Source organism: Bufo bufo, chromosome 4 (genome assembly GCF_905171765.1).
Source record: "Bufo bufo chromosome 4, aBufBuf1.1, whole genome shotgun sequence".
Classification (NCBI taxonomy): Eukaryota; Metazoa; Chordata; class Amphibia; order Anura; family Bufonidae; genus Bufo; species Bufo bufo.
The window spans coordinates 339,639,567-339,652,180 of record NC_053392.1 but is presented as its reverse complement, the minus strand read 5'-3'; the positions used below and the strand labels follow the sequence as shown (position 1 = coordinate 339,652,180).

The 12,614-nt window shown below is 42.6% G+C and overlaps 1 protein-coding gene across 1 annotated transcript in view; it reads left to right on the top strand.

Annotated features, from left to right (window-relative positions):
• Window positions 1-12,614, top strand: part of REV3L (REV3 like, DNA directed polymerase zeta catalytic subunit) — a 209,996-nt gene that overhangs the window by 122,171 nt on the left and 75,211 nt on the right. Inside the window, exons 6-8 of the mRNA XM_040428881.1 lie at window positions 4,057-4,151; window positions 7,934-8,038; window positions 11,730-11,814. Of these exons, the coding sequence (XP_040284815.1) occupies window positions 4,057-4,151; window positions 7,934-8,038; window positions 11,730-11,814 (285 nt within the window). The remainder of the gene's footprint in view (window positions 1-4,056; window positions 4,152-7,933; window positions 8,039-11,729; window positions 11,815-12,614) is intronic.

Sequence of the window (12,614 nt, the reverse complement as noted above, 5' to 3'; positions counted from 1 at the left end):
TATGGCCATATGTGGCTTCCCTCATTGTGAACAGTCAAGGTTTAGAGAAGCAAGAACTTACCTCCTTGAACTTCTGTTTAAAAGGGGGTTGTCTTTAAAGGGTTTGTGTAACACAGATATTGATGACCTATCCTTGTGAAAGGTCCTCAGTATCAGATCGGCGGGGTCAGTCTGCTGGCACCTCCCGCCAATCAGCTATTTGAAGAGAGAGTGCACTCATGCAAGTGCTGCTTCCGCGTCCAAATTTCCTGCGCGTCGTTTCATTTGTAGAGGCGGCACAGTTTAATTACATTAAAGTGAATGTCCCTAAGGGACTTGAATGTGCAAGTTTTTTACCCATTATGGCATTCACAATGCTGGATAAATACTTTCATATTTTGTAATAGGAGCTGCAAGCGGCTCACCCACCGAAGCAGAGATGAAATGGGTGCACACCCCTCTGGCTCACCCACAGCCCATGTAGATATCAAAAATAGAAGTAATGTTTTTAATATTTAATTCTTGCACATTTTTCTTTCCAATACCAATTATGTTTATTATTACATGTAAAATTGAGAATGGGTTATTTGAATTTTAATACTTTTGTGGCTCTTCTGTATATTTTTACAAACTTTTTTGTGCATTTTTTACTTTTATTTTTAGTTCACCTCGGAGACTTGAACATGCAAATTTTCGCTATTAACTGTGCTATCTCAGGGATTAAATGGCTGGGATTGGAGTTGTGTCCGATCCTGGTCACTGCAGGCCAATGTCACCTGATTTGCACAGCCAGCATGTGCCAAGTATGGAGCAAGCTCACATACCTTGGATGTTCACTTGTCTAGGTGCACAAAGGGGTTAGTCAAGAGCCCTGTAACATTTCCATTTTTGGCTGAAGGTACTTCAGCCAAAAATGGAAATGTTACAGGGCTCTCGACTGTCTTTGTCTGGTACCTGTGTGAAGTGCTTCTTTTCAAATCTCAGCTATTTACGTTTCAGGATCCTCCTAAATTTCACAAGGTGGGTGGCGGGACTACTTTTATGGATTTGTTCACGCCCCGTAGATCCCTCTGACTCAGGATCACTGAAGATCCAAAGAATAGATATCAAACACAAGGAATTCATCTACATATTTATTGAATGATTTTTTTTTACTGCCATGAATGCAACATTTTGGACATTGTGGTCACAGATCACCAGCATAAGACTAAAGTGCCACAGAGACTGATGTCTCTTCATTCCTTCATAAACTATTTGGCCCTATTCTGTAATCCAGCTGCATTCGCTGCCTGAAAGAGTGCAAATTGTAGCATTTTATTTGGTGGTAAATAGTGTTGATTGAGCACCAAAGTGCTCGGGTGCTCTGGCCAAACACATCGGGATGTTCGGGTGCTCTACCGAGCACCCGAGTATAATGGAGGTTGATGGGAGAACCCGAGCATTAAACCAGGCACCCCCTTCTCTGAAGAAGAGAGGGTGTCTGGTTTACCGAAAAAGGTTAGAAATCGATGGAAACACCACCAAAATGGTTTGGAAACAGCATGGGGAGGACATCTGGATGCATCTTGGACTCTTATTACCTATGACATACAATAGACAACCACACAAAGGCTATATGCCAAAAGCCGGGTATGTGCAAGCCAACAATCTATCCATGAGACAGATACAGTCAGCACACCTTACAATGGCAGCCTTGTGCACTATGAGACATTCCAAACCAGCTCTCATCTGACTGAGAGCCAATAAGCCTCAAAGTTGCTTCATATCTGTTGGATGGCTTGGGTGGACCTGCGCACCTAGATCATTATCATTAGGGTGACAAAAAGTTTTATGATTGTCCTAACATAATATTCAATAAGCAATTTTGAGGCTTACTGGTTCTCAGTCAGATGAGAGCTGGTTTGGAATGTCTCATAGTGCACAAGGCTGCCATTGTAAGGTGTGCTGACTGTATCTGTCTCGTGGATAGATTGTTGGCTTGCACATACCCTGCTTTTGGCATATAACCTTTGTGTGGTTGTCTATTGTATGCCATTGGTAATGGGAGTCCAAGATGCATTCAAACATCCTTCCCATGCTGTTTCCAAACCATTTTGGTGGTGTTTCATCAATTTCTAACCTTTTTCTGTGAACCAGACACCCTCTCTTCTTCAGAGCAGGGTGTGCCTGGTTTAATGCTCGGGTCTCCCATTGATTTTCATTGTGTTCAATTGTGCTCGAGCATACACAGTATTCGGCCGAACTCTGTGATGTGCCAAGCATAGCAATGCTTGAGCCTAACTGCTGTTCGGCCGACCATGGTCGCTCAACACTAGTGGTAAAAAAAAAAATACGATTTAGTACGCAGATGAATTCTCTGTTTGCTGCCTTTATTCTTTGGATAGTGCCTCCATATTCCCAAGTTATTAAAAGGAAGTTGATTTCATTAATTGCCACATTGGTTAGCATTATTACAATACCACAATCTGGTTCCTCGCACTGCTTTCAATCTCATCTTTTGCCTTTTTTTCCTAAGCACGTGTCCCTCGCTAATTGAATTAATATGAAGGCTGCAGTCCCGTGCCATGACTGGAAATGCTGCCCTGGACTGTTTTACAGATGACCATAAAAATACAGAACTTACCTAAGTGTCCTCCTGGATTGGTCCTTATTGTAATGATGATGTTGAGGGAAAGAAGGGTCAGGCAAAGTGAATATTCCCACCTAATCTTTTTGTTCTCTTAGGAGATAAGCCACCACCAGAAGGGTCTGGCACCGGCTTTCTCCCCTCTCCTCATTGATTACACATTCGGCTGAACTGAACGTGTATGGGGGTTGTCAGGAGAGGTGGCTGTCAGCTGAGTGATCATTCAAACAGCTACTGAATTTGTATGGCCACCTTTAGACACAGCATGTCAGGATTTCATACTTGAGGGCATCTGTGCTGGTCCCATGTTCATACCTGCACTGATGAGAAAAAAGATGGTTTAATATATGCAAATGAACCTCTAGGAGCAACTGAGGCGTCACCATTACACCTAGAGCCTCTGCTCTCTCTGCAACTTACGCGCCTTCTGCATGACATCATCACACCTGGTCCTGTCAATTAATGTGGAGAGGGCACGACAGATGCAGAAAGAGCAGAGCCTCTAAGTGTAACTGCAACACCCCCATTGCTCCTGGAGGCTCATTTGCATATATTAAAACTTAATTGTTCTCAGCAACACAGACACATATGAACATGGGACCAACACAGATGCCGTCAGCTGCCAAGCGCACATGTAACAGGTCAGCCAGTTTTATATGTAGAAATCTTCTGACAGATGCCCTTTAAAGCAGGCCTTCTATTGGCACCTGTTCTCATGAGCTTCCAGATATTTCTTGCCATCTGGGTGATTGATGGAAAACATAAAAGTTATTTCCCATGGTAGAAATTATTTCTCTTTTGTGTTGCGGGAAGTATAGCCCCATATGTGCCAGAACTGTAAAGTAAATGCTACAGTGTCTTTGTAGCCATTTGGGCTAATAGAGGAAGGCACTAAACTTCAAGGCTCTTCTTCTTTGACTCAGAATGTTCTAATAGGGTTTTTGAAAATGGATTTTGTAAACCACATAACCCCTGTGATCCTAAGGCTACTTTCAGACTCGTGTTTGGTGCGGATCCGTCATGGATCTGCACAAACGCATCCGTTCTGATAATACAACAGCATGCATCCGTTCAGAACGGATCCGTTTGTATTATCTGTAACATAGCCGTCTTGAACACCATTGACTTACATTGTGTGTCAGGACGGATCCGTTTGGCTCCGTTTCGTCAGACGGACACCCAAACGCTGCAAAGCGGAATGGAGACGGAACGGAGGCAAACTGATGCATTCTGAGCGGATCCTTATCCATTCAGAATGCATTAGGGCAAAACTGATCCGTTTTGGACCGCTTGTGAGAACCCTGAACGGATCTCACAAACGTAAACCAAGACGCTAGTGTGAAAGTAGCCTAAATAAGTGGTTCGTCCTCCTACTGATATTGTATTGCCGCAATCTGCATATATTGGTCTGTTTTTCTGTCTACTAAGCAGATATCTCCCCTTTCTCACAGCTCTTTAATGTTGGAGGGAGTAGAACCACAAAGTACTTGTGAGCTGGAAGTGGATGCTGTAGCTGCTGATATTTTAAACCGCCAAGAAATTGAAGGTGTGTGTTGTTGTTTTGTTTTTTTTCCCCATCTACCTCAATCAATGAATGTTTAAATTCTACCAGTTTTTTCGCTTTAATCTGGTTTGTTTTGAGCAATGTCACCCAGAAATCTGGCTATTTGTCACATGTTATATGGTGGTTGTTAACTAGTTGTGATATAGAAGTCTCTGACCATATAAAAAGATGAAGTTGGGTGGAACAGTCAGTAGGACTTCTTAGACCCCTATGTGTTTTGCGGCCTGCAACTGTTGATATCAGCCGTGTGCATGCTGACATTTTTTTTAAAATTCTTTTTACGTATGTAAAAATGTCCTATCCTTGTCCATAAAACCAACAAGAATAGGACATGTTCTGTCTTTTTTTTTGTGGAACAGAGTTCACATCTGATCTGAAAAAAATACAGTTGTGTGCATAGGGCCTTATGTAAAAGTGAACAGCTGAAACTAAATGCATTTACATGTCTGAGGTATGTAATGATCTCCGATAAACCCTTTAAACAAAAATAGGTGAAATATGTTATTACCATAGCACTATGATTATTTTTGAAGAAATTGTTAGCTTTGAAAGGACACATCCATAAACTATTTTGGCTTAACTTCTAAAAATCTAGTCAACAGAAAAAGTAAGAATTTGTCCCCAGCAACCATCAGATTATTGCTCTGAAAATTGAGAGTTGTTTCAACCTGATTGCTTTCTATAGGCAGCTACTTTTCTCTGGCAAAGAGGTATCTCCCACAGAAAGTCGACCATCTCAGTAGCGCCACTTGGTGAAAGTGAGGTGGCGCTAGCGAGATGTTTTTCTTTCCTTGGGAGATACCTCTTTGCGTATTATTTTTCCGTCTCCATACACGGCTGGTCCCTTTATGGAGACCTCACAGACAGCCTTTGCCCGGTCGTGCCCGTATTTCAGCCCGCAAACACTTGAATGGGTCCGCAGTCCCGATTGATGCGATGTGGTGCGGAATGGAGGTACGGATCGGAAGCACTATGGACTGCTTACGTGGGTTTTCTGTCTGTGCCTCCACACCGCATGCACTACTTTTTTGCGGTATGGACCATCGGATGCAGACCCCTTTCAAGTGAATGGGTCCACGTCAGCAGGCGGTGGGCACGCGGTCAGTGCCTGTGCATTGCGGACCTCAATTTGTATTCTGCAGCACAAGCCTTACTGACAAACGTTCATGTGCATGAGCCCTTAGACACTTTGCTGTAGGGAGATTTTTTGTTGCTTAGCATTAGGTCTTTTGCACCTAATGTAGTTATTTTTCTGTATTGTCCCTGACAAATGTTTCTACTTCTCGGAAACCTCGGCTCCTGGTAGTGGTGGTTGAAGCATTCTAGAATTCTGTATGCACACTTGCACAAGAAAGCATGATAGGACCACCCAGTGGACTCCTAATGATCAGGAATTTAAATGCATAGATTGCAAATTGGAAATAATCTTTCCCCCCAAAACTACGGTTTATATAATCTGCTCTGCTCCTTCTGCCCATAATATGCTGCTGACAGATCAGACACCCTGTTAAGATGGCGATAAACATGAGATAAAAGTTTGATTGTGGCTGCTAGCCTTAGAAAAACTAGGACAGATGATCATTGTGACTCTTGTCCGCCAAAAATGTAATTGGCCATACTGGAAAACTTTGGCAGTTTTCGGCCTAAGCTGCATGATTATGATGTGATCGGCCAAACACTTGCCATTGTGCTCAAGGTCTAGGGAGTCAGTTTTTTTTAATTTTTTAAACTGACTCCCTGGTGGGCCAGTGTAGTCTGGCATGTAGCTGGTAGGATGGTTCGTACAAATGATCTCAGGGACAACATTATCTCAAATGTGTGACCAACTTTAAAGGTTCTCTTTAAAGAGGCTCTGTCACCAGGATCAACCCTATTTAACCAGACATATTGCCTGGCAGGGCTCATCATGCTGATTAAAACCAGACCTTTCTTTTCTCTGTATGATAAATAGCTACAGAGAAATCTGCATTTTTATTCATATGCAAATGAGAATTTCGAGCACTCAGAGGTGGGACTGAATCATTTGAGCACTAACTTGTAACACCCCCTGTGCTTTGCACACTACCCCCTCCCCTTGGTTGACAGGGCTGGACATGCTGAGGGCAGAGCTGTGTCCTAGCATCAAATATCATATACACTATGTACTTATAGCTTCACCACTTTGACATGTGCTCAGAAAGCTAATCTACATATTACTGCTTTATTCACGGGCACAATGTATGATTAGAAAGACACCAGTAATATGTGTCAGCTTATAAGCATAGAAAAACATACCTCATATTTGGTAATGTTATAGCTGGTAATTTCAATGATCCACTGGATTCCCTGACGAAGGACAATGCATTGTCCAAAACACGTTGGTAGTTTGGCACTTGTAACGATCCGAAGCTTGTATAGTGACGTTACTAGGCCGCTCCACGTGAGCGCGAGCTTTCAATTCACTAGTACAGAGCAACGCCACCGGCCCGGGGCGTGCTCCAGTACAAAGATACCAGACCCGCAAAACCCTGAAGTCAAGCCTGCAATAGAGGAAAAAGCAGAGACCACGGAGGAAGGTTCAATAGCAAGGTAATCTTGGTTTATGTATTGGCACGTACCTGCGGTCCTTCTCAAGCAGGGGAAACAGGGAGGATAGCGGGGAAGGTAGCGCGCGGTATCCTGAATAGAATTGTTTTACAATGTCATAGCTTGGTGGTTAAGTGATTCTTTTTTGTATGTGGAGATCTCGGGTTTGAATCTTGAGAGAGACATGCATTATTTTTTTTTCTTCCACATTTATCCCATAAGAAAAGTCTATATCATATTGAAAATAATGTTTTTATTAGAAAGCTAATAAATATTACTGGTTTCTATTCTCAATATAGTAAGGCCTTGTTATTATTATATGATTATACATTATTTTAGTATAGTGTTTTAATATGGTTTTGAACAAGAGAAAAAAATGATAGAAAATGTATGCCTCTTCTGGGATTTGAACCTAGGATTTCTACATGCAGGGTAAACCACTATACCACTAAGCTATAGCATCACCACATGGAGATGTATGTTTTTCCCATGCTTATAAGCTGACACATATTACCAGTGTCCGTAGGATCATATATTGTGCCTGTGAATAAAGCAGTAATATGTATACTTAGTGTGATGAAGCTATATGTATCATATTAATATATGATATGCTATCACACAGCTCTGCCCTCAGCATGTCCAGCCCTGTCAATCAGGGGGAGTGTGCAGAGCACAGGGGGTGTTACATAGCAGTGCTCAGACGGTTCAGCCTTGCCCCCTGGTGCTCCAACTTCTCATTTGCATGTGAATAGAAATGCTGATTTATCTGCAGCTGTTTATCATACAGACAAGGGAAAGGTATTCTTTTCATCAGCATAATGAGTCTGGTTTAATAGGGTTGACCCTGGTGACAGAGCCTCTTAGTGTTTATTGCAAATGTTCACATTGTAAGGATACACTCACATCCTTTTTTTCAGCATGGCTTCAACATGTGAACATACTTCAAAGATATAGGGGGAGATTTATCAAGCTGGTGTAAAGTAGAACTGGCTTAGTTGCCCATAGCAACCATTCAGATTCCGCCTTTCATTTTCCAAAGAAGCTTTGAAAAATGAAAGGTGGAATCTGGTTGCTATGGGTAACTAAGCCAGTTCTACTTTACACCAGTTTGATAAATCTCCTTCTTAGATTTTTACTAATAGAAATTAGATAAACCAACACTTGTGAAACAAATGGGTCTGGTTTCTTTTCCTCTACAGCTCAGATTGGGAAGAATCCTGGTCTGCAGGCAATATGGGAAGATGAGAAGCAACGTCGTAAAGAGAAGCAGCAATCTTCCCAAATCGCTCCACCAGATTCACAAGGTAAGCAGCATGCAGGTATTAATAGGTATGTGTTTAGATGGCAGGGAGGGTTCTTCTATATTAGATTTTACCACTGTATGATTGGAAATGTTTCTATTTATCTCTCTTATAAAGCAGCCCTTCATCAGCATAAGCCACATGCTTATTGCAGCATGTATACGAAGCAAATGATTTATGGCTGTTTAGACAGGTTTAATATACTTGGCAATAGTTGTCATCCATTGACATTATACATTTTTTTTTCTCTAAATAAGCAGAAGCATGATCTGGTGCAGTAGACCCCTATTTCTGCACCATGAAGCAGTGTTTTAGCCCTTGGATCAGCCATGACTGCCTTTAGGAGCTAGCTCAATGGGTATAATCATGGTGTCAGTGTTGTGACCCTCCGTCCCTGCACACATCATATGACCCCTAACAATGAGTTAGCAAAAGGGTGGTATGACAAGTGCCACACGGAGATCATGTGACTGGCACCATCTTTTCCCTTAGCAGCAGATAATCCAGGATGCAGGTGTATTGACCCTGCACATGTCCTATAACCATTTTGCTTATGCAGGACTAACGTTTACAGTTAAAAGGGTTGTTCCACGAAAACAACTCATCCCCTATCTACAGGGTAAGGGGATAAGTGTCTGTTAGTCAGGAGTCTGACTGCAGGGACCTCTGCCTATCATGAGAACAGGGCTCTCTGTTGAATGGAGTGACAGACACACATGCATGTCCTCCACTCCTTTCAACCAAGTTACAAGCCCTTCGCTATCTCCAGCAGCCCTATATAACTGAATAGAGCAACAGCACACATGATCCGTGGGGGCTACAGCGGTCAGACCCCCAGCATTGAGGCGCTTGCACCTATTCTGTGGATAGGGGATAAGTTGTCTACTGGCATAAGAAAAGTACAATTACATATGTTTTAACTAAATTGTGGGAACATACTGTCAGATGTGTGGATTGAAAAGTTATCTACTGATCCGATCACAGAAACCTGCTCACAAAGGACTTGAAACTGCAGTAGAAAAGACAAATGTCTGTTGTCCTCAAAATTTCGGGAAGCCCAAAGTATTTGTTCCTTATGCTCAGTGATGCATCCATAAGGGACCTTTCACACTGAGTTTTTGGTGCTGACTTTGGCTCGTTTTCCATGTCAGAAAAGGTCCCAAATAATGACTCCCAAGTAGGGATGAGCGAATCGACTTCGGATGAAACAGAGGTGGTACCTTGAAACCGAACCCGAGTTCGGTAAAAATTTAATCCGAAGTCGATTCGCTCATCCCTACTTCCAAGCAACAACCAATTCATTTCAGTGGGAAGCAGCGCATCTGTTTTTTTTTTTTTATTGTGCTGGAAAAAAGAAGGAGCATGCTCTGTCTTGGTGCGGAATCCGCACTGACTTTCCCATTGCAATGAATGGGAAGTTTCAAAATAACACTCAAAACACGTGTTTTGAGTGTTTGTGCAGTTTTTGGTGCGGAGCCACGTCAAAAACCGCAAGCAGAAATTGCAGTTTTGCATTGAAGTATACACCCCCAAAAAAAGTTCGAAAAACCAGCATCAAAAATATGCCTTAAAACCCCACTTTTAAAATCGACGTGGATTCTGTGATTTTTGGAGGCAGATTTTCAAAATCCATCATATGAACTTACTGTAAATGTTTTAATGTGGATGTTCTATTGTGGGCTTACAGGGAGTCGCTACGGTCATAGGTGGTAGGGGCTAGGGATAAGAGGTGATACTTACCTCTGTCCTTGATTTTAGTGGACACTATGCTGAATAAAAACAACTTAGGATCCTGCAGGCGCCACTCTGGCAAGTGCACTGTGGGGGGGGCTTCATTGCTTAAGGCTACATGCACACGAACGTTGTTTATTTCCGTGTCCGTTCCGTTTTTTTTGTGGATAGGATGCGGACCCATTCATTTCAATGGGTCTGAAAAAAAATGCAGACAGCACACTGTTCGCTGTCCGCATCAGTATGTTCGTTCCATGCCCCCGCAAAAAAGGCATTGTTACAATGGATCCGCCCAAAAAAAAATTGAAATACGGATGTCATCCGTTTTTTTGGATCAGCAATTTGCGGACCGCGAAAACACATAAGGTCGTGTGCATGTAGCCTAAGGCTGAGTTTATGAGTCGCTCCATAGCTCCTCTCCTCTGATGCGCATGATGACTTTAGCGTCTAACCAGGAGCTGTGGAGCGGCCCTCCTGAAGACTGTGGTGGAGTGGTGCCCGCAGGATTTTGAGTTCATGATTTTTTTTCATCACTACAGCCATTAAAACCAAGGACAGAAGGAATTATCACCTCCTGTCCACGGCCTTTTCATCTACTTGATGAAGTGACACATACCCTTTAAGTCTGTCAGAAGTTTTGTCAATGAACTGCTGACAGACGTAGGTCTGTCAGCAGTTCATTGACAAAACTTCTGACAGACTTAAAGGGTATGTGTCACTTCATCAAGTGGCATTTATCATTAGAGAAAGGTAATACAAGGCACTTACTAATGTAATGTGATTGTCCATATTGCTTCATTTGCTGGCTGGATTAATTTTTCCATCAAATTATACACTGCTCGTTTCTATGGTTATGACCACCCTGCAATCCATCAGTGGTGGTCGTACTTGCACACTTATAGGAAAAAGTTCTGGCCTTCCTGGTGGTTGGGTCTGTGGGAGCTCACATAGCCTGGTGCTTTTTACTATCGTGTGCAAGCACGGCCTCCGCTGATGGATTGCAGGATAGTCGTAACCATGGAAACGAGCAGTGTATAATGTGCTGGAAAAATGAATCCAGCCAGCAAAGGTGGCAATATGGACAATCACAGTACATTAGTAAGAGGCTTGATAAATGTTATTTGCTGAAGTGACACAACCCCTTTAAGCCTGTATTATACTAGCTGATTGTTTGCAAGATCATCAGTAACAAGTGTTTTGTAGGAATGCTTGTTAGTGATGATTTGGCAGTGTAATACTGCCACCGATTACCCGATGAATGAGCAAGCTCTCGTTCATCGGGCAATCCAGATTTTTAGGCTAGGTCTACATGACGACATTTTGTCGCACCAATGTCGCGCAACAATTTTTATAATGATAGTCTATGGTGTCGCACTGCGACATACTGCGAAGCGACAGTCGCAAAAAATCAATTCGAGATGGATTTTTCCGCGACTGTCGCATCGCAGTCGCGGCATGTCGCATTGCGACACCATAGACTATCATTATAAAAATTGTCGCGCAACAAATGTTGCAGTTTAGTTGTGCCCTTGCGCGATACATGTCGTCGTGTAGACCTAGCTTTAAGAAAGCCAAAAAAATTATTGTTTGCCGGCGGCAGATCGTGCGGTTTAATCCCACTCTGCTGCTGGTAGCTCCTCCCTAGGCTGTGGAGGAGAATGCTGCATGGCCTCCTCCCAACAGCCGTCTGCAAATAGTTTAACCCTTAGTTTGAAGGAGATAACTGGGATCTTATCTTTGATATTGACTTCCCAACCACCATCCATCAGCTAATTGACAGGGCCCCATCCCCTGATATAGCTTTTTCCATTTTGTTGTAGCTGTACTTGGAAGTTGTGCAGGTCAGAAGTTCTGACTCAGAACGTGAAGATCTGCTGTAATGTTAATTCTTCCAGACCCTTGATATAGGTTTGAGAACCATCTTATGTGTTGAATAATTTTGCCTTTTTTTTTTTGTCTAAAGATCGTGGATTTATTGCTGTGACAGAAAGTGAAAAAATGTTTCAGAAAAGACTTAAAGAAATCCTGAAACAAAATGACTTCTCAGTGTGAGTATAAGACATTTTAGAAGCCAGGCAAGTAAATGGTTGCACCCTGTGAAGAACTGTCAGCTTCAATCACCGTTTTACCGCATCGAGTATCCAAATCTCCAAAAAATAATAAGATACCAGCAGTACTATGTTATATAGCTCAGAATCCTACATTACAATCCACAGGGTGAAAAGTGAGAAAGTATTCTGTATATTTCTACGTAGATGTAAATTCAGAACTCCAGCAAGCGGCTGAACAAATAACGTTTCGGTCAGTGGAGACCTTTTTCAAACTAATACCGCTATGAGAAGAAAAAAGTAGTTATCAGCGCTATGAGCGCTCATCCCACTGTGCGACATATTCTCCATAGTGCTGCTATCTACTTTCTCTCTTCTCATAGCGGTATAAGGGTCCATTCACACGTCCGCATCCGTTCCGCCATTTTGCGGAACAGGTGCGGACTCATTCATTTTCAGTGGGGCCGGAATTTGCTATCCACATTTGTGGATCCGCACTTCCGGATCCACACTTCCTTTCCGCAAAAAAAATAGAACATGTCCTATTCTTGTCTGCAATTGCGGACAAGAAAAGGCATTTTCTATGAGAGTGCCGGCGATGTGCGGCCCGCAAAATGCGGAACGCACTTTGCCGATGTCCGTGTTTTGCAGATCCGCTAAACACACATGGACGTGTGAATGGACCCTTAGTTTGAAAAAGGGTCTCCATTGACCAGAACATTATAAGTACAGCTGCTTGTTAATAGTGTTGGGCGCGAATATTCGAATAGCGAATATCGGCACTTCGAGCATTCGCGAAT